At 37.3% G+C, this 26,402-nt stretch overlaps 6 protein-coding genes across 12 annotated transcripts; 2 read left to right on the top strand and 4 right to left on the bottom strand.

Moving 5' to 3' along the window:
• The first annotated feature begins 1 nt into the window (after nucleotide 1).
• Nucleotides 2-2,107, top strand: LOC148166953 (actin-like protein 6B). Of its 2 annotated transcripts, XM_088047137.1 has the most exons (7): nucleotides 4-166; nucleotides 220-399; nucleotides 475-787; nucleotides 932-1,145; nucleotides 1,194-1,451; nucleotides 1,502-1,597; nucleotides 1,643-2,107. In XM_088047137.1, exons 1-7 carry the CDS (start codon nucleotides 142-144, stop codon nucleotides 1,808-1,810), a joined length of 1,254 nt encoding a protein of 417 aa, XP_087903263.1. In that variant the 5' UTR covers nucleotides 4-141; the 3' UTR covers nucleotides 1,811-2,107. The 2 variants fall into 2 exon arrangements, with proteins under 2 accessions (XP_087903262.1, XP_087903263.1); XM_088047136.1 differs by having other exon boundaries at nucleotides 2-166; nucleotides 1,502-2,107.
• Nucleotides 2,097-11,386, bottom strand: Cln3 (CLN3 lysosomal/endosomal transmembrane protein, battenin). 6 transcript variants are annotated; one of them, XM_088047129.1, is made up of 10 exons: nucleotides 5,356-5,447; nucleotides 5,158-5,221; nucleotides 4,378-4,604; nucleotides 4,208-4,326; nucleotides 3,990-4,148; nucleotides 3,803-3,940; nucleotides 2,688-2,877; nucleotides 2,489-2,638; nucleotides 2,304-2,444; nucleotides 2,097-2,257 (listed from the first exon to the last, which is right to left on the bottom strand). In XM_088047129.1, exons 1-10 carry the CDS (start codon nucleotides 5,416-5,418, stop codon nucleotides 2,123-2,125), a joined length of 1,386 nt encoding a protein of 461 aa, XP_087903255.1. In that variant the 5' UTR covers nucleotides 5,419-5,447; the 3' UTR covers nucleotides 2,097-2,122. The 6 variants fall into 6 exon arrangements, with proteins under 6 accessions (XP_087903255.1, XP_087903261.1, XP_087903257.1 ...); XM_088047135.1 differs by lacking the exons at nucleotides 5,158-5,221; nucleotides 5,356-5,447 and adding an exon at nucleotides 11,319-11,386; XM_088047131.1 differs by lacking the exons at nucleotides 5,158-5,221; nucleotides 5,356-5,447 and adding an exon at nucleotides 6,834-6,888.
• Nucleotides 11,387-13,078: 1,692 nt separating this feature from the next.
• Nucleotides 13,079-15,873, bottom strand: Galphai (G protein alpha i subunit). Its single transcript, XM_088047899.1, has 4 exons — nucleotides 15,626-15,873; nucleotides 15,233-15,417; nucleotides 14,619-14,905; nucleotides 13,079-14,568 (listed from the first exon to the last, which is right to left on the bottom strand). Exons 1-4 carry the CDS (start codon nucleotides 15,744-15,746, stop codon nucleotides 14,091-14,093), a joined length of 1,071 nt encoding a protein of 356 aa, XP_087904025.1. The 5' UTR covers nucleotides 15,747-15,873; the 3' UTR covers nucleotides 13,079-14,090.
• Nucleotides 15,874-16,873: 1,000 nt separating this feature from the next.
• On the bottom strand, nucleotides 16,874-24,108 carry PAPLA1 (Phosphatidic Acid Phospholipase A1). The gene is made up of 8 exons (XM_088047309.1): nucleotides 23,881-24,108; nucleotides 19,310-20,001; nucleotides 19,134-19,260; nucleotides 18,754-19,088; nucleotides 18,558-18,705; nucleotides 18,089-18,508; nucleotides 17,680-18,042; nucleotides 16,874-17,632 (listed from the first exon to the last, which is right to left on the bottom strand). The coding sequence occupies exons 1-8, from the start codon at nucleotides 24,029-24,031 to the stop codon at nucleotides 17,079-17,081; spliced, it is 2,790 nt and encodes a 929-aa protein (XP_087903435.1). The 5' UTR covers nucleotides 24,032-24,108; the 3' UTR covers nucleotides 16,874-17,078.
• Nucleotides 20,588-23,773, top strand: LOC148166950 (uncharacterized). Its single transcript, XM_088047311.1, has 10 exons — nucleotides 20,588-21,046; nucleotides 21,089-21,336; nucleotides 21,384-21,530; nucleotides 21,577-21,706; nucleotides 21,752-21,979; nucleotides 22,343-22,582; nucleotides 22,629-22,851; nucleotides 22,907-23,172; nucleotides 23,322-23,495; nucleotides 23,546-23,773. The coding sequence occupies exons 1-10, from the start codon at nucleotides 20,770-20,772 to the stop codon at nucleotides 23,707-23,709; spliced, it is 2,097 nt and encodes a 698-aa protein (XP_087903437.1). The 5' UTR covers nucleotides 20,588-20,769; the 3' UTR covers nucleotides 23,710-23,773.
• Nucleotides 24,109-24,230: 122 nt separating the features above from the next.
• Nucleotides 24,231-26,065, bottom strand: LOC148166948 (uncharacterized). Its single transcript, XM_088047310.1, has 5 exons — nucleotides 25,821-26,065; nucleotides 25,718-25,773; nucleotides 25,001-25,205; nucleotides 24,737-24,817; nucleotides 24,231-24,689 (listed from the first exon to the last, which is right to left on the bottom strand). The coding sequence occupies exons 1-5, from the start codon at nucleotides 25,866-25,868 to the stop codon at nucleotides 24,345-24,347; spliced, it is 735 nt and encodes a 244-aa protein (XP_087903436.1). The 5' UTR covers nucleotides 25,869-26,065; the 3' UTR covers nucleotides 24,231-24,344.
• Nucleotides 26,066-26,402: the final 337 nt, after the last annotated feature.

The raw sequence follows: 26,402 nt of genomic DNA, 5'->3' as shown, positions 1-26,402 counted from the left end.
GCCAACGTCATTTACCGCCATGTTTGTTTTTATGCGCTGTCGGTAATCTGGAATTTTTTTAAGTTTTCTTCGTAAAATAAATCTTTCCGCGGCGATATGTATTAATTTCCGGGGTTTTTTGGTATTTTGAATAAGTGAGCGATGAGTGGGGCTGTTTATGGGGGAGGTAAACCATGCGCGGTGGAACTTGGATTGTTTGGTAAACATAACCTGTTTTAGATGAAGTTGGGGCCCTTGTCTTTGACATCGGTCACAACTCGACTAGGGCTGGTTTTGGGGGTGAGGATAGCCCTAAGTTGGATATACCATCCACTATAGGCGAGTGGTTGGATTCTCATGATGATGTTACTCAAAAGAGGTATAATATTGGAGTTACTTCCATCAATGTCAGGAGATCTGGTAAGGATTTTTCTTGTATGATTGGGGGGCCTTTTTGTGTTGTGATATGTTGGTAGCACTGTCATTGATTTACAGAGATGGAACTGACAACGTTCCTGAAAGATGGCATGGTGGAAAATTGGGAGATTTTTGAAAACTTTTTGGATTATATATACACAAATGCTTTGAGGGCAATTCCAAATGATCACCCTTTGCTTATCACAGAGCCGCCATGGGTAACTCTTCCTAAAAGGGAGCAATTGACTGAGTTAATGTTTGAGAAGTACAATGTTCCTGCTCTTTATTTAGCTAAGAACGCATCCCTCGCTGCCTTCGCCAATGGGCGTCCGACTTGCCTTGTTGTTGATAGTGGAGCCACTCATACATCCGCTGTTCCTGTACATGACGGGTACCCATTCCACCACTAATTATTCCATTGCTTGCCCATTGTGATTGTGTTGCTGCTTGTATAATTTTTGTTCGCTTTTTTCGCTTGTAGTTGCCTTGTTTTTGTGATGTCACTGTTAATAATCAAAGATAAACCCCCTCACAGTTTTGTGCTGACACAAGCTGTGGTTAAGTCTCCAGCAGGTGGAGACTATTTGAGCACACAATGTCGCAATTATTTAAATGAAAAAGGAATTGAAATTGTCCCTCCTTGCATGGTAGCATCGAAAGAACTCACCAAAGCTGAAGAAGCGGCTATTTTCAAGCGGAGGACTTTTCAAGCGAAACTTACTGATTCTTGGCACAATTACATGGTCAAAGTAAGTCAACCAACACGTTACCCCAATCCCTTCAATCTTCACTTCCAGCAAGTGATGCAAGACTTCCAAGCATCGGTTCTACAGGTTTCTGACAATTTATATGACGAAGAAGTTGTCAAAACCATGCCGGCTATACATTACGAATTTCCTAACGGATTTCACAAGGATTTCGGTGTTGAACGCTTCAAAGTCCCTGAGCCTCTCTTCAATCCTATTGCAGGAATCAAATCAGGGATACAACCGACTCTGGGGGTCGGACCTTTGGTCACTACCAGCGTCGGAATGTGCGATATAGACATCAGACCGGTCAGTCTTCAGACAGTTGTACGAATAAATGACAATTTTTTATCCCGCAGGCTATGTATGGCAGCGTGGTTGTGACCGGAGGCAATTCAAACCTGCAGGGTTTTACTGAACGTCTCAATCGCGATCTCGCAGCTAAAACACCCCCGGTAAGTCATTTTTTGTACTTTTCCCTAATGATAAGTTTTTTCCAGAGCATGAGATTGAAAATAATCAGTGCCCCTGGAGCAACCGAGAGAAAATTCGGCGCTTGGTCTGGAGGCTCCATTTTAACATCCTTAGGCTCATTCCAACAACTCTGGTGTTCTAAGCAAGAGTATGATGATGGTGGCAAAGCCATTGTGCAATCAAAATGTTTGTAACTCGCCTATTTACATGTTCTTCACAGTATTATTTTTATATCGTTTATTAGTTATGTGATAAAATTAACAGTATTTAAGGCCTAAGTTAAGTTGGCGATGACGTCTTTTGGAGATTTTTTTAATTAGTTGTGATAATATTTGTGGCAATATTTTTGTACTGTAATGTTCCTATCAGTGTTCATTTGGTTAAGTTTTTGTAAGTCTGAGTGATTAGTTATACTAATCTATAATAATTGATACAAATTGTTTGTGATTTTTTCTCGATGTGCCAATAAAATTTGCCAAATTAGAAAAGTTTATTTTGAGTAATAATTACAAACGATTGGGTTTTGGGAGGTCACAAATTGCATTATGAGCGTAAATAGCTGCAATTCCAGCGATAGTAATTCCGATAGTGTCTGAAAAACTTGTAATAGCCATCGAAAACTGCTTCTTTTCCTCTTTGATCTACGAAGTAAAATTATCAAACAATTCCACAAGTCGAAATTATTACCTCTGAAGAAATCCTGTAAAAAGTGTTGACGTAAGCCGCCCCTCCTAACAGTCCTTCCCACAAGGTTATCGTTACAATTACCCAATAACTTGGCATATAATAATAAACCACTTCCGTGGTGAAAATGACCACGTTGACAGCCTAGAAAAATGGTATAAAAGTGCCACAACATACCATGGTACTACCTGTAATACCGACATTAACCATATATGCTTGATATGGAAAACATTCACGGAAGATCTCGAGACAAACACCCCAACTTGGTAAGCCACCTGAAGCCACCGATACTGATCGGCGGGCTTCAAAAACGTGTTCTCAAAATTAATTAATTCGAACTGTAACCGAAAAATTATTCCTAATATCGAAAAAAGTACAAAAACTCACAGTTCCTTGGTTTATAAAATACTCTAGAAGGTAGACTAAAGCGAGAGGAATCATATATTTTAACAGAGATGGTATTTGTTTGATTTTTTTTCCCAGAGCTTTCTTGGGGTTTCCAATTTCTTCCTCATTGACGGTATTTTGGACTTCGTTTTGGATATGTTCACCGGGTTTCGGGAGAATTATGTAGAAACTGGAAATTAGTTTTAAAAATGGTGAATGCGCCGGGTAAAATTATTGAAAAACGGCTTTGAATCAAAACTATTTTAAATTTTTTATGTCTAATCAGCTAAAATTTGGACTTCTGAGAAGGCTTTTAAACAATTACGTCTGAAACTGATAAATTTCTTAAATTAATAGAAAGTATATAAATTTCGAAACAAGAATTTGTTGTTTCTCACTAAAATCAATTAATGTAATTGTAGAGTCGACTGTGATTATTAATTAAGTAAATAATTGGGGAATCTAATAATACAATGAACCAATAAAATATCGATCGACTGCGTGTATTGTTTGCTGCCTATACTTCACAATGAAAATCGTAGAATTGCGTCTGCAGCGGATTTTAGATATTATTTTCTATATTATAGCTATTATTTCGAATTTTTCTAAAAAAGACAAGCTAGCATGCAAGTTAGTTAAAAACCTTCATTTCTAAACGATTTTTAGCGACTACAAAATCAAATTTCAGAGACAAAAGTCATCACTGAGCTAATTAGCCCATGCCAAATTTTTAAATTTTTAAACCATCCATTAAATGTCCCGAAATAAATTTTCCATTTTATTTAATTACGTTCAACGAAAAACTTTGGTAATTAACTCGTTTGATAATAGGCGCCTTCATTAACCAACTTGTTCATTAAATAACTATTGAATTTGAATCCAGGAACTTCGCGGCTCGCAAGTTCTCCCACATTCTTAACTAAACTAAACGCTTCTTTATTTTTATTTATTTACAGCATATAACACGTCGATTGTCTACCTGACGGCTATTTCCAGTGATAATGCTCTATTAATAGTCCATGACATTTATCACTCAATTACTGTGACACTCGTAATTATTCATAACAGTCCCGGAATCTGTCGCGCTAATTTATCCGGTCCCCAATTTTACTTACGAAACAGCCATCGCTCCAGGCACAACAAGCATCACCAATAACGTAGTTTTGAATCCTAAATTTTGTAAAACTGAGTAAGACAGAGCTCCGATGATACCAGCGCCTCCGGTACCAGAACTCCACGTTGAAACAACATTCCTGAGGAAAGAAATTAGTACAAGAAGGAATAAATAATAAAAGGACGCACTTATCAAAAAAGGAACTGTACTGAAGATACGTAACTTCGCCAAGACCGGAAGCTAGTGATGTTAGTACGACTCCTAGCAATGAAATTGTAATACTTCCACTGAAGGCGACTAGGAGAAACCCTCCGGAGGCCAAAAGTACACAAATTGCCACTCTAATACTAAAAAAAAACGGTAAAAGATTGTCGGATTGGGGTTGGGGGTTGGTGACGTGACTTACTTCACAAAAAATGGAAAAAAAGGAGCTAGGAATTTTACTAAAAGACTTGGAATGATATCAGCTAATAAAATAGCGCCTGTTGACATATACGTGCAATTTCTTTCCTTGCTTTTGGCTCCCTGTAATTATAACAGTCTGAAGAAATCGGTCATTTTATTCCCATTTCTTACTTCATTTTCTCCAATTATATCTCCAGCGGCGGTCAACATAACAACATATCCGTAATTATTACAAAGTCCTAAAATCCAATAAGCTATTAACGCTCTCCATGGTTTTTTATTTGGATCTAAATTCTCCTTCGTCGGTTTTTTGTCATTTTCCTTCGATGCGACTTTCTCATTATCACTCATTCCCTCAATCGTGCTGTAGTTATACGTAGGTTTTACCTTATTCGCTCCTGTAATGATAGTCATCGTCAAATGACTTTAATTGACTAAAATGGCATTGATTATCGGTGCATCTACCTGGCGCAGGCTGGCTTATAATTTATTAATTTACATAGAGCAACCACTAGCAGGAACAAGCAAATCGCATTTGGTTCGTTATCTATTCATATCAACAGAGAAATTTTGCATGTGCGTTGATATTAACTCGATTTATGCCTCGGCACGCCAATAAATATATAAGAAGGGTTACTTAAATACAATTGTCTAAATTAATATTGAATTCATTATTGAAACATTTGATGAATTGGGAAAGCAACCCATTTGCAGGATTGTCACGACCACGAATAATACACTGATTAAATAATAGGTATCACTTGACGTCAACACATTACAAAATCAATCAAGTCATGTACACTCTAATAGTCACAATTTGTTTGCTAGAGACATAACAAGAGGCGCCAGAATATCTCGAATCATAAATCTACCGAAAAAATGAGCAATTTTCGCAAACTAAACATCAAATTACAACCACAACATTATTTATCTTCGGATTTTTATTCTTACTTTGATAGCCCCATTTTAACCTCTCGGATTCTCGATCTACGTTAGCTAACATTTTGGTTGGCCCCTAAAAAATGAACGCACAGAAAATGACTGAGATTGTTGACCGGGTGCCCCATTAGTACAACTGAGACGTGTGTACTTTGGTAAGAACTTGAAAAGAGTGATAAGAGGCTACGATAAAGCCGTGGAAGAGCTCACCCAGTCTAAAATGTGTTTTCCACATGCTAAAACTCTGTTTAGTCCACGTTTTGTTAAGTGCATTGTATAGAACTGAAATGCCGAGAATTACCTGTTATCAATTTGTAATTTCCCTGTGATAAGGAAAATAATTAATACATTTATGGCAGTGTATAAATCTTTGTAAACTTTCAACCAACTAAATACAGTAGAAGTCACTTATAATGAAGTCGCTTATAACGCCGAAACCACCAAGGTTGGTTGGTTCCCATATAAGTGCTCTTATTACGACGAAGTCTGCACAGATCCATGGAGTCGGGGTATAACGACGGACCCTTGAATGTCGTTATAAGCGACTTCTACTGTATTAATAATTTTAATGGAACGTGCTCAACTTGAAATAAAAACAACATATATAAACAGACTTTGGAATTTGAGCTATGTTGGCACCTCTGTCTACCCGATCTTAATATCAGAGCTACCAACTAAAAAATGCGTCGTTATAATTATTGTCACTTACCCGACGAGTTGGTTCGTGTGCACACTTTCAGACTTTAAATCAATCTGATTTTGCAATGGCACCAACAAAAGTTATGAATAAAGCGTCTCTAAATGACTTATAAACAAACTATTTCATCAATTTGCGATTTCTTAAACTGCGTCATCGAACGGTGTATTCATAATATGTTATCTTTATCAAAAACATACCTTAAGATTGAGCAATTCAAATTCTATTTCCCGCACTAGTGAGGTTCAAAAATAGAAGACTGGACTAAAAATCAATGAAATGCTCCCGACGATTTCTACGTTTCCGCAAATATCACGAAATATTTTTAAATCCTCTTTGATTGTTTTTCGAGCAAAGTGCGTGAATTAAACTATTGTCATAGTTAAGGACATCGATACTTGATTAGTGATTGATTATTAAACACTAAAAGATAAAAGCGATTAAAAATTTACAAACACGGTCATTGCCAATCTTGACATTTTTTTTAAATCCCGCGAAGGCCTAAAATGAAAGTTGCCCTAATTTAATTCGAGGATGAGTATTCTTGGTTGCATAACTAGCAATCTCACAAGTGAATACATATTACGTAAATGAGTCGACCAAATCACTGAAAATATAAATATTCATGAAATTTATTAAATGATTTAAGTTGTCAGAGTTTTCCATTTAATGGAAAAGCGGTTGCACATGTCACATCGAACTGTAGATTACCCTTAATTGACTTTCCGCTAATCAAATTATACATTTAGAGCAGCTCGCTGATGAATTTTGACCAGCATAGATGCACCGCCCATGCTGACACAGTTAGTTTTCAACCCGAGATAATAAAAAGGCACTTAATTAACTGTAATTACTGCTAATTTTAGCAGAGCTTTATCGATCAATTGGAGATAATTAAATTGTACGAAATGAGCAGCAGAAGAAAACTAACGCTCTAAAAAAAGCTGTGCATGGAAGCTAATTAAGTGCAAGGGAAGTGGTGGTACTATACCAAATGTTTCAGACAAAAGTTCTAATTCAATCCGGTCCATCTTCACCTAGAAAGAAGAAGTTTTGTAAAGTAGCACATTGCTTATTGGTGGTGACTTTAGTAAGGTTGGCAATACATGTAAAGTTTTGTGTTGGTGGTACCGACTTTTAAAAATCAGTACCTTGTACTTTGTACGGCCCGAAATATAAGTACCTGTTCGCTTTACGCGTCATTCTTATCAACCAAATTCTTTACAACTATGATAATTGTTATTTAAATTATGTAAATCTTAGTAAGCCCGTATAATTGCTACGTAAATATAACATATTAGTACCACATCAGTACCAAATCTGAGAATCAAAACCGATCTATCTAAGATGCGTTGAAGTGTCTGTTGCAAAATCGCCGCTTTTTGCTCTGAAATAGATAGAGGGGTAGCTACCCAGAGACAGACGGTGGATTCTATCCCGGTGACGGTTAGAAGCTGATTGCAGCATCATCGCGTATGAAAAGGGTGAGTTAGGGGTAGGTCGGCGCGTCTCAGATTCCATTATTCTACCCCATTGACAAAGGCTCCCCAAATATCCTATTCGAGCCGGTTTTTTACGGAACGGATGCGTGAGAGGGGTGAGGCCCAGGTGCGACATTGAACGCATTTGATGCACGGCGATTCTTGCAAACAAAGATCGCAATCAGCAGCCTACGGCAATGGGTTGCAACCCGAAAGTACTGACAGTATCGTGCCGCGCTTCCGAAGTCTTAGATATCTCGTGGACACGCGACATCCACACGTGGTATTTTACACTTGTTCTACGCCCACTTGTTTTGGACTTACCCCCAACTTCCACAAAAATGCTCGTAAGGTCTAAATTATTTTTTTTTACCATTATTATGTTGATTTTGGTTTAGTTTTTCGAAGTTTGGACTCAAAATTTTCAGTCCTATCTGTTGTAAAGACCTAAATATCGTGTGATTTCCATTTTAGCCCACGCAATTTGAACGTATGTCGGCGTCCCGCTCAAAAACTGTCAAATTTGTCAAATATCCAATTTTTATAAGTCAAAACTGCTGCGGTGGTGTAAGTTACGACATATACAGACGTTTTTTCTCAAAGCCAACTGCGAATGGAAATTTAAATGGATCACACGATATAATAAAATTTCTGGACCGCGTTATTTGTGTTGGTACTGAGAGAAGCCGTAAAAATGTCGGAAAACGTAAAATCAAACATTTCATCTTCAGTTATCACCAAAAAGCGTGAAATTTTCCTTTCGTCGGATTTAATTTTTTTTAAATATAAGTAACTTACCGGATTCAAGTGCACTAAAATGTAATTTCACTTCTAATACAACAAAAGTAACCCAATTTTAATTTTTTTCGGTTGATTTGACACATACTCTGTTCACTAAATGTCAAAACAGTGCCAACCCAACAAAAAAATGTGTTGCCATGACAACAGACAGTTAAAATTAGCAATAACCCAACTTTTTCAAACAAAAAAATATTCGCTCATCCGTCTATAGGAAATTAAATACTCAGTAAATTGACAACTCTTCAGGTAAAAAGTTTTAGTGGGTATCGCAACACAATTGATTCCCCCAGGCTCTAAACAACCCTACTCTATATTGTGAAATTCTAAAAAAATAGATCAAGGGAAACGTTTTCGCATACTTTTTTTCTATGGGATTAATTATTGTGGAGGTTATGTACCCCAAAACGAGCACAAATTTTGTGGTGGGTAATGAAAATAATAACATGTTTAAAGAGCAGCTGATGAAATGAAGCGATTTAAAATAAAGAAATCTGTGTGGGGTAATTTTATCAAATCTGTAACATTTTCGTGAAGCGAAGACACCAAAGTTTAAGTTATTAATTTTTATTTGAATTTTCTTCTTTACATTGTAACAAGTTTGTAACTTTAATTTAATTAGTCAAATTAGGCCAAGAGTAGTTGGTACAAGTCTTGGACGCTTCTTAAAAATTTAGTTGTGTAAATCTGGATTTCAAACATGAACGAAGTTGATTATCACGGTAGGCTTAACAATGACATTAAAAAAACAAATGAAAACATTGACAGTGTGAGAAGTGCTCATGTGACAATGGCATAGTAGGCTATTTATCATGTTAATTCTTTGCCAGTAGGTCTAGTGTCCTATTAGTAGTTCAATAAATTAATTTTTAACCCGTTCTACATTGACAAAAAAGTGTACCAGTTACTTTTGGCTGTCAGTGTATCAGACACTTTAATATTTCAATGGGACAAAAATCTATTTAAAAAAAAGTATAGAGGTAAATTAGGTACTATAATAATCAGTATTTTGTGATTACCTAATATTTTTCAAATTGTTTTCTACAAAAAATCTAGGTCATATTATAATGGAAACTAAAATTAATAAGATATATGACCCGTCCGAGCGTTCAATAAATGATTTGTCTGGAATAAATTTATTCAAAACTTGTCAAAACTTCAAAATTTGCAAATATTGTTGAAAGAAAACTCACCAAGCAAAAAAAAGACACAAAGGAAACCAAACAGGCTCAAGTATAAGCGAAAACTAATGCGTTTGCAAATAATCACTCAGAGCTCACCGTCGAGGAATGTGATGTATAGTCAGCTTCAGACCAATAATTTTCTATAGGTAACACTGGAAAACAATATCAGTGTAAACAGAATATTATTACGTCATTGGTAACAATACGTGAAGTTATGCCAAAATTCTTTTCGAAACAGCGCAAAATATTTTTAATTGTTTCCACTCTACAGACCTACACTGTATAATTTAGTGACCTTAAAAATTATTAAATAATAGTTTATATTGTATTGTATTGTAATGAAGCAGTAAATTTTCGTTTCCCAAACTGTATAAACAGACGACACTCATTAATTTGATATTAAAGGTAAAACAACAAAAATTGTTCCAACAATCGAAAATCCCATTTTCCTATCTGTATCCAGGTCGTAAAATATTCTAGTTGAACATGTACTTGTGAACTTCCAACTTTATAAATGGAACAGTTTAAATTATTCACACCGATAAAAGTTTCAATTTTGCACTAAACTGAAAATTAAAAAATCAATTGGCGCGCCGAGGTGCCAATAAATTGGATTTAATGTAGCTGCGCTTTAATTAAATGCATCATCAATAAATGAATATATTTAAATTTTAAGTTTATTTGGTGCTGTTTTGATTATTTTAATAAGTCCGAGTTTTGCAAATGTTGTGAAATCCATAAATAGACAGATAATATAATTAACGTAAAGCGAAATGGCATGTCAAAAATTATGGGTTTTACCAACTGCTGAAGTCTACCAACCCACGAAATTTGGTGCAATTTGAATTATCGATGAAAACTTTTTATCAAATAATTTGCTTACAATATTCAATCGTCTGTAGTTTTCATTTCTCTTTATTTGTACAAAAAACTCGGAGAAACTAGGTAATACTCTTTCGGGGATTTCCCATACGTTCAGATATCAGAAATGTGTTAAAACTGATTATTTTTTTCATGACTTTGAGAGAGTGTGCTCGGCAAGTTTTGATGAATCCTGGAAGTTAATTCGAGATGATAATAACGATTTTTGTCTAGATCTAAATAATGCAACTGGTGCAGTGCAGACATCCTAAAATAACGATGCAACCCCCTGTCAGCTGTTCGTTTAGACATTTTGATGGTGAAGAAGTGTCAAGAAACGAGGCAAATTAAAAATGACTGGGGATACGGAAGGGTAAATATTTTGATATGGGTGTGATTCCTTAATTAATATTTAATGGTCATAGGTCTCCATTTTGGTGTAGGTGTCAAAGGGAGGAGCTTCGAAGGGTAAATGGAGGGAACGGCCAGTCAGGAGGGTTAAAAGCCAGACTAACGCCCTTTTGTCGCGCACATCCACACCGAGTGCCGAAAGCGCAATTACCCTCCTGTACCATCGCACCACAACGAAGTCTTCACTTGAACATCGAAAAGTCAACAGTTCAGTGTTCAGTAACAGTGCTAACAACAAGTGATAGAATCTCGTGACATCGAGAGAAATCGAGAAACACTTTAAGATCTCTCGGAAGGGTGCGTTCGATGTTTGAATTTTTCAAAATCTCTAATGAAAACTGACACGTGCATTAGCCTTTATGTATAATTAAACAGCGCGGAGTTTCAAAGTTAACGCGGTTAAATTGGAGCTGATAGAAAACGGACAGGTGACAACGGTCTGGGTATTATATATTCACGATTTGCATTTGTGAATATTTAAAGATTGGCACGTCAACAGACGTATTATCCACTTTTCAAACAGACCGTGTCTCCAACGATTCTTTGATAGTTGTAATTTTTTTGAAGACTTAAATGATAACACCAGCGACGAACTTGCAGATCTTTTTGTTTTTGATTGTTGCTCAGAAAGCCGTACAATCAAAAGGCTTTCGGGCAATAATCATTTCCAAAGAGGACTCAATGCTTCTTCTGCGGGATCTCTTTTGTAAAAAAAAAAACAAATAAACTCATTTTACTTACTCAGGCTTTTATTTTGAACTACCTTCTATTCTGTGGACAATTCATAATTCACAGTAATACGGAAGTTAAACAAACTGGTTTATTGGGAACTTGTTTAACTGCTAGCTATGAGAATCGGAACTGACCACTTTTGAGCGACGACAATAGTTGTTGTCAAATTGTTGTGGCAGGGATAAACACCTTCAAAACAATTATTCTACTATGTACCTACGTGCAAATGAATATTATTTCGCTTGCGTTTGCTTTATAGAAATGTTTTGTTCTTGTGTTTCGGTTTTATCTACAGTTTCTATTTTTGTATCTCCTGATAGGTATTTGCAAATTTGCTTGTTGGTTACAACTTCAAAATTTTATTTGTTTAGGTAGGTACACAACCACTCATCTCATTAGGGTTAATTTAAATGTTGGTTTAACTAGAAGCAGCACATTTGTTACTGTTCTATTGATAACATCTGCATTAATTAGAAAAGAGGGTGCTAACACACATTGTGACAGTTATTTTTGCATCAAAATGTCATCAGTGGTCTTTAATTTCAGGAATCCCACAATTCTTCTCGTTTTTTTTTTAAAGTTGAAATTATTTAAACTAAACTTTCGTTTTAAACCAACTTCACCTTACTAGAAATTTGTTTTGTAAATCAGGATTTTAAACATAAACCAAATTAGCATAACGTGTAGCTCTTGAATGCATAGACATTAATCAGTAATTAAATTACACTGATTGGTTTTAGTAGTTTTGATGACAACTTTTAGTAGTTCAAATGAATAATTTTGGCCCGTTCATTTTAGTTTATCTGTTGAACAAATTAATAAATACAAGACTTTTTATTGACATTTCGTTTCTCATCAACCAAGTGAAGGTAAAAAAACGGAGCGTTGTTGTGATTGGCTATTATAAAGGTGTACTCACCATAACTTTGAACCAGCCAATCAGAGTACGGAATTTTAATTGACGTTTGAAATGGATGATTATAATTCGGAACAATGCACAATGACTAACTAGTCGAGTTATTCTGTAATTGTTCCAAGAGATTTTGCAACTTTTCGTCCAGGAGAAATTAATTTCAGAATAATAAAAACAACCAAACACGACGGCGGAACAGTCCACCCAAATCCAGCAAGTTTTTCTGGGAAATTGCGGTTTTGAAAAAAGAAGCGCTGTTTTGATGGTAAGGAGTATGAAGACACCCAATAGAAAGAAGGAACTGAGGAAGGCAATACTTGTAGTTTCTTTAATTTTCAAATTACGTTTTTTAATACATAAGTTTAACTTTGTGTAAGGGAACCAATAACATACCATTAAATTATTAAATAAAGTTTTGTAATAAAACGGTTAGGTGCCACCTAGGAACTAACCCTGCAACCACTTACAGAAAACTGTAAAACAGATTTTTTTACACAGCCAACTTGGATAAAAAAAGCGCTGATCCCAGCGGCGGCGTTGATTCAAAAACTGCTGTTGACGAAAAAGTCGCTTTTAAAAAGATTTTTAATTTTGTCTTAAATCTCAAACCTACTCCTTTGCTCATGTTTTATCGGAACATAGAGATCAACATGAAATAAAAGTCATCAAATGAACCCGAAACTGAATCCATTAGAAGTATTATAGGCAACCAAGAACTCTTACCCTTACGACAACCAATCAGAAAATGGATTATTTCAAACTCAAAATAACCAATCAAAAGGTTTTTTAAACACAAAACAACCAATCAAAAAAAACTCTGTGGAAAATGAACAAAAAGGAATCAAATTACAGGCAGTTCTCATGGATGGCGTCATATATTTATTATTTTACAATGTTTAGGTACACGATTAAATAGTGTTTATTTGATCCATGGTTTACGTAAATCTGTTTGTACTTACACAGTTCGGAATGTCGCAAATGTATAAATACCCAACAGACTCATAAGTTACTGATAAAGAACATATAAAAATACAAAAAATAAGTCTTTAATAGAGCAAATAAGTTTGTGCCAACTAGTTAACAATAACACTAAAGCTATATTTAAACTACATCCAATATGAAAACAATGCGTAAATTGGTAGTACTGAGTTAACTTACGCACTAAATTTTTCATGATGAATATAGCTTCACCAAGATGATTCATGCGTAAATTTCCGTAAACCAAAGTACGTGGTCAAATTAAGAGTTTACGTTAATTTGCGCACGAATCTCCGTAAATACAGCACTTTTACGTAAATTAACGCATTAATTTTCAAAGGTAAGATATATTCATTGTCATTATGAATATACCTAACGTTGACTTACAGTACTTGATGCCAATTTTTATATCAAAATTATATGAATGAATATTGCCGTTGCAATTTGGCCGTGAGGCAGATTTTCTCGTAGAAAAAATGTTTAGAAAAATATTGTATAAAAATATCTTACTATACATATGGCATGAGCATCTTTTGGCAATACGTAGAGAGACATATACATATAGTTGATTCCCCTATTTGATCAACGCAAATTTCGGCAGTATAGGTACGCCATTTTTTCGTTTACAACGTTAAATTCGTGACTTGTGTTAAAATATTGCATACAAATATGTAGGCTTACGTTAAAAATAAATAGACAATATCTATAAGACAACATCAAAAGAGAAGCTGCTTGTAAATGCACATACACAATACTGAAACAGTTATTCGAATTATCACTTTCGAAAGTGGAAGGAATGAACGAAAAGAGATCAGTGCTGTTGCAAACTTACCACCAGCTTCACTTCCATTTATACATAATTTAGACTTATTGTAACAACAGTAAGGCCATTACATCAGAAGGCCACAATCTTTTAAATTATTTTTTATAATTACATCTGTTACAGCATCAAAAACAAACTGAATGTTGTTCGTGTCTGTGGCACATGTGAAATGAGTGTAAATTTCTTTCTGATCTTTTCTCTTATTCAAATTCTCAAACTTCATTCGAATGTAAGCCGACGCATCTTCGTAAGTATTCAAGCCTGTATATTCGGGGAAACAAATTGTCAACGGACTTCGCACAATTTTCTCTTCAAACAAATCTTTCTTGTTCAAAAACAAAATTATCGAAGTCGACACAAACCATTTACTATTACAAATCGAATCAAATAGTTTCATCGACTCCACCATTCGATTCATTTCTTCATCTTCAGCCAAAACCAAGTCGTATCCTGATAATGCCACACAGAAAATAATTGCAGTCACACCCTCAAAACAATGAATCCATTTTTTCCGCTCTGAACGCTGACCTCCTACGTCAAACATTCTAAAAACAAGATATTTACTAAAATGCTTCAGATCATAATAAATAATTACTTGAAATGCAGTCCTTTGAAAGAGAAATTTGTTTCAACAATTCCAGTGGTTTTTACTCGCGTTCTTAGAACGTCCTGTTGAGATGGAATGTAGTTGGGTTGTGAAATTCTGTCTAAAGCGTTTAAGTAATAAGCTGCTGAGTCGTTTAATAGGTATTCTCTAGAACGAGCGAAACACAACTGGACTCCGGGATCTTGCCAGAGTTTTTTCATGAGCATAACAAGGTCTGTTGTCAATTCGCCTTCTTCTGTCGCGCTGGCATATGTGAAGAACTGTCGAGCGATATCCTACAAAATTAATCAAAAACTAAGCTACAAGTTTCTATGCAATTTTGAAGTTTAACGTACTAAATTAAAGCGAAAAATTGCCAAAAAACTAGATTTCTCACCTAATTTTCTTTAGCTAGATCTACACCAAACTGTTTCTGAACACTTACACAAAGAAAGTGATTCACAGCCTGATTCAGGAACAAATGTAGATTGTGAGGAATTTAATCAAAAAGTGCATTTTTTTAAGCAGTGTTTTCCCGGTACACTGCTAGGTGGCGGAAACACCGCCAACTTTGTCATTGTCAAAAAATTTGAATTTTTAACAAGAAAACAAACAATTCTTACCGCACGGCTGGGGTCAGCGAAATCAATTCGTAGTTGCCCCATCGCTCTAATTATCGCCATTAAACTCTGAATGGTATTGCTGTAAACAACTGGTCTATATTGCTCGCATTCCTCTTTAGAATATCCAGTTTCGTGTATAATTTTCATCTGTTTAACAATCGTGCTCTTCCCTGACTCGCCGGCGCCTGAAATCGATGAAAAACCATATCAATAACAAGAAATTTTGATTTGATGAATAATAGAAAACAAAATGAGCTGTTCTATCGTGAATAAATTAAAACTATATTTCTGGGATGTCTATAAACAAAGTTATGGGCGTCTCGTTGGTATTTCCGGGTGGGAATGGTTTCCTAATTTGAAATATCGGCCTGTTTTCTATTACTCATAACTTACCAAGGAGCAACAGCTTGACTTCACTGGCTGAACGTTCTCCATCAGCACGAAGATCTCTGTCAATTTTCTTAGACCGCTCTGTGGCTTCTTTATCACCTGTTGTACTGACCGCACAACCCATATTATGTTTAAAATCAGTTTTATTTTGACACTTGTTGCTGTAACTGATCACAAACGACTCCACCCGCTGGAGAAAAACTGTCGGTTAGGCTGTCAAATACAAACACCCTAAAACTACACGGTTGGCGACACTTATCAACAGCGCGCTAAACTCAAATGCTGAGATAACACCGACATGACCGACATCCTCAGAATCTCGATGATTACTAAACGTTTTTGTCCTCCAGACCTTAGAATTATTTTTACTTTTTAGTTGCGAAATAAAGGGAAGTTATTATTTTTCCAGGTTAACCATAATAACTTAAAAACAAAACGGAATGTCTTGAAATTTCAATATTTGCAACTGGGATTTGATATTTACAAGAAGCTAAAAATGCTCAATTAAAATCAATTAAAATTTTGACGGTCCCGGACTCTATAAAAGTACTTTATATGCCGGAACCTACTCAACGCGAACACGGAAGCCAAAAAACGGATCATCGGATTTTTAAAACGGAATTTTTATACTTATTGCTTCAAATTTTCTTAGAAACAATTAGGAATTATTCGAAAAAAATGTTCGCGAACTGTTTTGTTTATATTTTTTGCCTCATATTGTATTTCCTTCCGAATAAAAATTAGATTTCAAGAACTCAAAGACAATGGACGAATGGATCAAAATCACATTGACTTTAAAAGAATAAAAAAAGTTAAACCGAGTTGAAGAATGTGATAATTTAAGTGTTAAACAATTAATAACTCAATTTAAACACATACGGAACAAAGCAAGTTTATCATTTCTTAAAAAGTTAAAATCGGATTAATGAAGAATTGGTAAATGGATAGAAAATCTAAGTTGTAAACGGACAATTCGTATTACCAAGAACAAAGAAGTAAAGAAACTAGTGTATAAGTTTCAGGTTTATCGCCGAACGTCTTGAACATCAAAATTTCAAAACTTCAAATTGTTGGCTGGAAATTTTTCGCGGAAGACATCTCATTTCTTTCAATAAAAAGTGTGTGGAGAAGCCGACAAATAATTAGCATCTGATATTAGAATTAAAAAATAAAAATTGCCTACAACGGAAACATCGGTGCGATTCCGTTTTATACAGGTTTCACTGTAGTAGTTTCAAAAACAAGTCAAAATTCTTAAAAAAAGTGTGTTGTGTAATAAACAGACCCATAAAGTAGTTGTATATAATTAATTAACATTTATATAAAAATAGTATATTAAAACGAGCACTTATCGCCGAATTCTCTTCCTTGCACTCTTCTCATAACAATTATTGTACAACAAATAAGGGGCGTACTTCTGCGCTATTGGTCTGTACACCCATTCAAAAAGTAGATACTATGTCTTCTTCACAAACCCAGTCATTGGGGGTGGCCCTAAATTAACATCCCGATGGATAGGAACAGTCGGATCCATTCCTTCTTCTGGTTGCTGATACCTCAAAGACGTTGGTGATGGTGGTGGCCTTTCAATGCTCATAGTCTGTTGAGGAATCTTATCATCGGCAGTAACATCCTTACTACTATAGATTTCTTTTAGAATCAACAACATGGTGTCTTCTGATTCCCAATAACAAACATGACTAGTCAAAGCAAAGATGTATTCATTGAAGAACTCGAACGGGGCTTCTTGTAACACGTAATCAATCCTCCTGTTGTTATTCAAGAGACCCAAGTTCAAATCTGTGGGCGGTTGCTCTGGTTCTTCAGTTTCGATGTCCTCAGTTTCGCGGATTTGTTCTTGGAACGCTTTATCCACTTCTGCTTCCAAAGATTTCTGGTCTTGGCGATGGAACATCGCGAGTTGATAAAACGAGTTCCATGTGGTCTTCATCGAGTCGAAAACGCGCTGTTTTAGATCAGCACCCACTCTTGCCATCGTTTCTTTCAGTTCTACAAAAAAAAATGAGTGCTGGTGAAAACAAATAGCGAGTTTTTACCTAAATGCATTCTTTTGCGGCCTTTGTGGTGTGGAATCAAAACAGGTTTTAAGTTCGCCAACTCGGAATTAATAAGTGATTCTATCCTGTAGGCTACAGGATCATACGGATGGAAAATATTGAAGAACGCTGGACAAGTCGGAAGAACAAACTGTTCACCTAAAGTGTCCAAACCTCGCACTGTGACAAACATCCCGATTGGGGACCCCAACGCAAATAAAGCTTTAGGTTGGAACAACAGATGGGGGTAGTTGATTTGGGGCTGCCCCGTTCCCACAGCCCCCATCATGTAACTGATTCTTTTACTCATTCTTCGTTGCATCGGGGGAGGTTTTTCAATCAATGGAGCAATTGTATCCTCGTCTATAATTAACAATTAACTTTCGATTGTAAGGAAAGGCAGTATTACCTTCTACCGGGACTTCCGGTTCGGGCTCCGGATGTTGGTGACACAGCAAATCGAACAAAATCAAAGACCCCAAACTATGTCCACCTAGCGATACCCCACCATCAAAATCCGGATTTCTCTGCTTAAAAAGCTCATAAACTTTGTTTAACTGATTACCAACTGTCGAAATGATCGTCTGACAATAAATCGGACTAGTATAGAAAAATATATCCAGAAGGGTGTCATTGGTGAAGTCGCGCAATCGCGGAATGCTCTCAAGCGTGATACTCTTCATTTTTCGATCAATTCCTGTATCCTCCGAATGGAGTTCTTCATGCCAACTGATTGGAAGCACCTCAACTCGGTTCGCTAGACCTCTTTCACAAGATGACTTATAGTGAGACTGAACCAACTGTAAAGAAATGCTGCGGAATTCGTCCACTGGAAGACCGTGTTAGCGAAAAGTTAAAAAAGTGACAGGAAGACGTACCCACTTCTTCAACTGTTCGAAATTTGAGATCACAAACTGATCCTATTCCGTGTACTAAAAACAAAAGATGGTCCACTTTCGCTGGTTCGCCCTCGTCGATGTCGAACTCGTCCATTCCGCGCTTAACCACCCGCGGACGGAGTTGATTCTACAAAAATTGATTAAGTTCTTTTAGTTTGAACAGTTTGGGACATACAGGGGTGTTCCCCCAAGCGTCTGGGGATTGAGTCGGAGGAAACAGCACAAGAACGTCAGAAGCGTGGAAAACCACAGTTTCACCATTGGCGAGTTCTACTTTTCGGTGCCATTCATTTAACTCGAAGGCGATTTTGAATTCTTCCTCCAGCTTCGTTGCGATGTTTTCTTCGTACGGGATGTACTTTCCATCGGAGTTGCCTTTATGGAACCAAGAGCATCTTCGAACTTCTGTTGAAGAGCCTTTCCAGTACACTGGAGTTCTCTGTCTTCGTAAAATATTCACGTCATAGCGACCTCCATCAGTAGCCACCACCTTATCTGGATCTATATCATCTAGAATTGACATTGGATGACTGGTAAAACAACACTCTCACTTACTAGAAGTGAAGGCTTGTTCTAAATTAAGAGAGTCAAGCATGGAGAAGGGCTGCCACAGTACTTTACCCTCGACTTCTCGCTTGTGGAACCAGTGGTTGTACACGGGGCGGTAGATTTGATTAGAACCCTAAAAATCATCCGTTAAAATTATACCTCGTTCACCCCCACAATGTTACATTAGTTGCAGATACGGTCTCCCCATTAACTTCAGGAGAGAGCGTCGGAACTCCGTTGTTTCCAGGCTGCAGAAACTCATTGGCAGGAATCGCATCCATGACAGGACTTTGAAAGTTTGAAGAAAACGAAGTAACAGGCGGATTATAAAAAGTTTGTTGAGTTGGCACGGGAATTGGAGTGATGCTTGGGGTTGTTACCACATTCACAACAGGTTGGGGTGAAATCGGTTTGAAATAACTAGGATTCGCGGTATCCTGAGGTACCGGGGGTTGAAAATAATTGTAAGTTTCCGGCGGCGGGGGCGGCTGACTCGCGTTCGACAATCCCGGAATCTGGGCGTAAACTGGTCTCTTCAAACCACTTCTTCTGTATGTATTAGCCGGAGCTTGGGTAGTTTGCGGGGGTTGGTTAGGAACGGCACTAGCTGGAAACAACGGAACTGGTGGGACATTTGTTGGGGGTTGTTCTAGAATGCTTTCAATTCCAGCCGCGCTCGCAAAGAAATCATTCGCTGGAGGTGGAGGAGGATCACGGTTCAATTTCAAAATGTTAGAAAATGAAGAGAACACCGACGAGATGTTCGAGTTTCGTTGAGGATCGGATTCTTCGGGCACTTGGGGTTCGTTTTGAAACGAATCGATGTTTGTTGGGATCGTTTCGAAGAAATCTGGTTCAACAGGTGGAGCTTGCTCTGAAAAAATACGATTATTAAGACAGGAACTATGCGCAATTATTATTTTATCGCACGCGTAAAAATGAAGGTAGAATAAACAAGTGTCTGTCAATATTGGATCGAGATACAATGGGGGATTTCGAGAGTTCGTCGATTATCGACTGGACGCACCTTGATATGATTATTTTAACGCGCGAGACCTTCAACCTTCAGAAAAAACAATCAAGGGATTTAGGAGTGGTAGCCCTGTCCGTCAATAACATTACCACAAAACAGAACTACCAACAGATTCCAAATTTTAAAGCTCTGAAAGAAAAACCACGACGTACTTCGACTGACACATACTCGGAAATACTTATCGATTTTAGTCACGGAATTTCTGGAGCGTCACTGCCTTTAATATCACAAAAAACTGGTGGTTTTATACCCTGCAGCTTAGACAGATCATCCGTTGTCATTATCAGATTCAAAACTAATCGAATCCACGCGCGTAAACAAGTTGCATAATAACAATTTCTTATCAACATGTTTACTATTGAACTCTCGAACGATTTTCTCTATTTCCAAAAAAAGACTTAAGGGACGCTGCTCTACTAACCAAAATTTTAAGCAATAACACGTGTCGTTATTAGTAGAATATTGGTGTAATAATCTACATAGTGACTGATAATTGTTAAGGTTGAACAATATCCGCTCCTACCCACAATTTGTCACTACAAAAGCCAACGACTTTTTTGGAAGTCTCCCAGTCAATCTTTATCACTTTTTGTGTCTTCAAGTGTTAAGATGTTCCAATTAAAATTTTTATTCCTTTTGATACAAATCTACCAAATTCAAAGTATAACTCACGAAAATATCCTCCTCCCCGCGTCTTTTGACTCTGCGGGAGCTGGAAAAAACGCGCGAAAGTTCTTACAAAAGTACACTTCTTCCAACCCTGTGGTGCTACTAGTAGACGATGTCCAACAAAGCCACGACGAAGCGTTAAGTTTTTTGAAAAATGTCCGCAGACTCTCACCAAGACCCGATATCAATTTCATGTTAATGAAGTTTAATACCACAGGTAATTTTTTTTATTATAACCACATCTAATTAAGACCAACAGGTGCGAGTGAGATTTTGGAAACCACCAACAATAACATGCAGCGATTTGAGCAGCTTTTGGGTACAAAAACCGAAAGCTCGTCGAGTTTGGGTGTTGGTGAGAGCAAAAGTGAGGTGTTTTTCGGAATTTTGAAAGCTGCTCACGTTGTTCCACAAAAAAGCGGAATTGTGGTGTTTATAAAAAGAGAAATTGTGGACGATGCGTTGGTACAACACGCGCGACTAGAAGTGGCAAAGAGGGAAATTCAGGTAAGGTGAAAATGTAATGCTTCCACGGTTTGATTAATTTTCTTTAGGTTTTTGTGATTTCGGGTAGTAACCACGAAGAGTCCTTGTTGAAGGAGTTGGCAGTGCGGTCTTACGGCGCGTTTTTGCCGTTTGGTAATATGTCCACACTTCGTTATGAAAATTTTTTGGAAAATATCGAAACAGTTAAATCCGCGGTAAGTGAGATGAGTCATTTACCAAAGCTCAATGTTCGTTTTTCAGTCGGTGTTGTTATCGCAGAAAAACCTTCGAGGTAATCACGATCTGGAGTTTCCAGTAGATTCCGATGTAACTGGGATTTATATTACAACAATCCCTTTTGTAACGCGGGGAATTGTAACGACACCCAGAGGTAAGAAGGTTACAGAAAGTTACATGACTAAACGTACTTCTTTAGGTTACCACATCAACGTCCTGGATGATAAGGAAGTGTCCCAGTTTTCGTCCGGATCGTTTATAAACAGAGAAAACAGAATACACGAAGTGCACTTGAATACTACGGCGAGTCCGGAAGTCGGAATTTGGCGTTTACGGGTTGGAAACGCGCGCACACTTTACAACATTACAATATTCGCACACACGAAGTTAACAACAAACGCTTTGGTCACTACTACAAATCTAACGGGTAAAAAGTACAGAAAATCGCTACTGATACTGGCAATCACACGCTAACCGTTTATAAATATTTCAAATAGACTTTGTACATGATGCTGGATGCGTCATGATTGTAGTTGCGTAAAAGCAGCAATTAAAAAAGACGACCTCATGGATTACAAACAGAATGTTTTTATAGCTCGCTTAGCACGAGCAAAAATCAGTTAAACTTCATCGTGGACCACATTGTTACACTGACCTTGTTGATTTCCACTATTTTCACTCGTGTACGAAAGTACGTAATAACTGCAAGAAAGATGTTTGCGCAGTAAAGAAACAAACAAGTTGAAAGGTTGCGAGTTTTATTACTTGCTTCATATTACTCTTTTTACAGGTACCAATGAAGAAAAACGTAAAATTGTCACACTACGACTCACCGGGGATGTTGGTTCGATCAACAACATCAGTTTTGTCACCGAAGACGGCAAACCTCTATTCAAAAATGTTAAGTTTACACTGGACAAAAACTGGGAGAACCACCTTACAGAAAATATCAAAAAACAAGTCAATGTCACGGTCGCGACAGTACCAAAAGAACCATTCTATGCTGTTGTTAACGGGAAGGATTCGCAAGGTATTAATCACAGAACAAGGTCAAGAAGTTTATGTTTTTTTGCTAGGCAACGACTTTCGGAGGATGTCGTACGTGCGACATGAAGAACGAAAGGATTTTTATCTACCCCCTTTAACAATTGAATTGGGGGTAGGATCAGAACTTATCACACAACCATACCAACAACCACAGCTCTTGTTTGAAGTTACCAACAATGGGTATTCTCCAATTCTGGCGAGATTCTTATGTAGAGACGATAAGAGCCTCCTGAGGTCCATGGATCCTTGGTAGTGAGTATTTTCGATTCGAGCATCGTATTATTTCATCATTACTAAAAATTTGTAGCCGGTGGATCAGCCCCCACGAAACCGCAACTGTTAGAGTAACTCTTAGTCCACGACCAGGCGCCTATCAGGACTTCATCACCTTCACAGCTTCGGGAACTGATACAGCTTCCAAGAAAGTGATTGTCGATGTTGGAAGAACAAGAGAAGACAGAAGAGAGCCTGATTTAGAGTACCATTTTCAAACGGATTGTATTGGGATTCCTTCCTGGTCCTGCGAGACTGGAATTTGGACTGTTGAAGTCAAAGCTCGAGATAGAGACTCAGGTAAAAGCAGTTCCTTCCCAGAACCCCCAATTGTTTGTCAGGTAGACATCAAAACAGTATCGCCCCCATTTCCCACATGACAACCGCAAATTAACTTTGTAGCCGCCTAATTTACAATTCAAAGACACCGCTTATGTGTTATGATTCAGGGCTCCTCCAAGTCACGTCTCATCCTAGAGGCATGTATTTTCCTAATGGTTTTACCTCCGGAAGTACCGAGGAAGTGATTGGATTCTTCACCGAATCGTGCTGCAATCCAGACTTGAAGTTGATAGCTATTGATAGGCAAAACAACAGAAGAGTTCGTCACATAAATGCTTATCGTGAGTTTTTCCAAGAAGGACCAAGCAGATAAAACTCAATTTTCTTATAGATGCTGCGTTGGGACCTGGTGCTATTGCTGCGATAGTTCTGGGAGTCATTTTACTGATTTTGATCATAATTGGATTGATCTTTTTGTACAGACACTGCTCCTTGAAACGGAAACAGACAGGCAGTTTTGATCTACCTGTGTATAGAGGACCACGAAGGACGTAATTTTATCGAAAAACAATAGAATAGTGAAACCAAAAAACATTATATCTTATTAATAAACATAAACAACCCCAAAACTGCGTTTTTTGGGCGCACGATGGCGTCCCTGTGAAGGGTAGAAAACTTTAATTCTCCAAAAGGTCATAACGTGCTCCTTTTTTGGGTTTTTCTCACCTGTGGATATATCAAGGACTGGCGCAGGAGGAGGCGGTGGTTTTTCCTTAGCCGGAAGTAACAACGCATTTTGTGAAAAATCCTCCAAAGTCCCTCCAGTAATAGCACTATTAAATAATGGATTATTCACTTTTTTATTAAAATCAGTCATGATTTTCCGCGAACTTGACTCAAACAGCTGTTACGTTACAAATGTCAGTGTGACAGGTAAACTAGTGACATTTAAAACGTCAGTTGTGTGAAACTAGGGAGAGAAAATTGAGCTACTCTCTCCTAGATGGCGCTTGAAACAAAATGTTTACCGCGCTATAGCAGGTTTAAAACTTTTCTTTTTACGATGATTCAATCGAAAAACATTTATTTGTTACGTAAAATCCTTTGTTCTCGTTAATTCGAAATTAAAGTTTTTGTTGTTATCAAATAATTAGGTGAGCTTAAAATTAGTTTATAATTATAAAAACGATTTAGCAGGAATATTCCAACCAGGAGGATTCTTGTAAGTTCGGTTGCGCCGTACAAAAATAATACTGGACCGCCGTGGTTCCTGGAAGTCGGATGATGCGCAGATTTCCCTCTGGAGTAATCTGAAGGGAATTATACAAAGGTGTCGTGGTAGTCCTCGGTTTTCCCCATTTATCGTACGTAATTGTGGTTAAAGAACTCGTCTGGCGTTGACCACTGATCGGGTTAATGGAAGCACAGCGCGTCCTTGCCAGAATACAAGAAGTTATATTTTTCACTAAAGTGACTCGTTCTTCTTCAACTCCCGCGTCGTTGTCTGCAGAGGCTTGGTCGTAACACTGCGCTATCTACAAAACCATTGAAATTGTAATTGTTGTACGTTGAACTGTCTTACCAATAAATCGGAATTGATTCTTCTTATGCAACTTACGAACCTGCAGTAACCCGTAACGCACGCTCCAGTTCCTGGACTATCCTAAAAAAAATTGTTGCTTCTCAAAATAAGTAATCACGTTGTGATAATTTTGTTTATTTATTCTTTAATGTTTATAACAACGTTGTTGTTATTATGTACGTTATTAAATTACGTCGGGGATTGTTTAAACAAACAACCAGAATGAATCGAAGAAATTTGATCATTTCTCTCATCAATGCTTACGTCTATTTGTCCGGAACATTCCTCGTAACGCGTATCGCTCATGTAATTTTCTGCACAAGCACGCAGATCTGTTAATGATGGCTGATTATTATTGGCAGTCGATGCTTGCTGGAAGCAACCGATACAGGCGTCTCTGACAACTTCATCTTCCACGTTTGCTGCGATGTTGATGCACATTAAGGTGAGGAGACTCGCCAATTGCGATCTTCAACAAATAAGAGTTAAAAAATCGCAATAAATCGATATTAATTAGTTCAAATAAAACACAGATAGCATCGTCCACGTGTAGACTACACGTTTCGCAAGAATGTTATCGCAAATATATTTATATTCGTGCTCTTCCTTGATTTCGTCGATTGGGTCAAGCTTCCCGCGATAACAAATTCTTGAGGCGGTGTTGTCTCGTGGCGGCAACAAAATTGCGTTTTTATTTTTAGTTTGAATAGTGACTAACCTAGTAAATCCCCAATCGTTGAGGTTGATCAACTTTATAAACGTGGTCCATAAAAAGAATATGCAATGAAGCTATTGACTTGTAGAAACACCGTTAAAACTTAAATTCTAATTTTAAAGTTTGAGTTCGAGATTTAAATTTCAGATCTAAATTTTCCATAGGTTCGATCACGCGTGATTAAAACAAAAAGTGAAATTTTGAAATTGTAATAAAATTAGAGTTGTTGGCATTGACAATACAAACACGTTTACTCATAGACTTACGTGTACGATTCACAATTCGGTACTTTTTGTGCTTTTTTGACCAGGGGCAAATCCATCTAGAAAATTCGTGAGAAAATGATGCATAGGATTCAAACTGACTCACTTTTACTACGGAAACTATTACTAGAAGTACGTAGATTGATTTACTCATCGTTAATGATGGGGCAGCTCTTCCGATCTGGAGTATGCAGTAATTATTTATAACGAGAAACCCCACTTGTTGTTACATAATGAACATGTTTCCGAGCGACATTTCACAACGTCCGCGTAATTCGTATTGTTGCGAAATAGTTCTGGAAAATATGATGTTTGGAGGGTCGGAGGCCCCAGTCCTGAGGTCGCGAAACTCACCAAATCCCAGTCCATTCACCCACGACAGAAAGAAATGGTAAAGAATCAATTGCTACGCAGAATTCTAAATCCACACTTGTTTTTTTGCCCTGTTTACATTCGAAATCATCAAGTTTACCAATTTTTGTTGAGTGACTCATTAAAATATAACCCGTTGCGCCTTTGATTTTTTCCTGGCATTGTCCTGACAGGTCTTAATTTTTCTGGGGAGAAATTATCGATAATTGGTAAAAAGCTGCGTCACAGGACTTCGCTGCGCGTCGCAAGAGGTGACTTTCGGCGAGCGTTCGCATGAATCGCACCGGCATCGTAAATACCCATGACGCAGTGAAGC

The sequence above is a fragment of the Gnatocerus cornutus genome, chromosome 10 (genome assembly GCF_029298725.1).
Source record: "Gnatocerus cornutus isolate USDA-ARS CGAHR chromosome 10, icGnaCorn1.1, whole genome shotgun sequence".
NCBI lineage: Eukaryota > Metazoa > Arthropoda > Insecta > Coleoptera > Tenebrionidae > Gnatocerus > Gnatocerus cornutus.
This window is presented reverse-complemented; position numbering and strand designations above follow the sequence as displayed.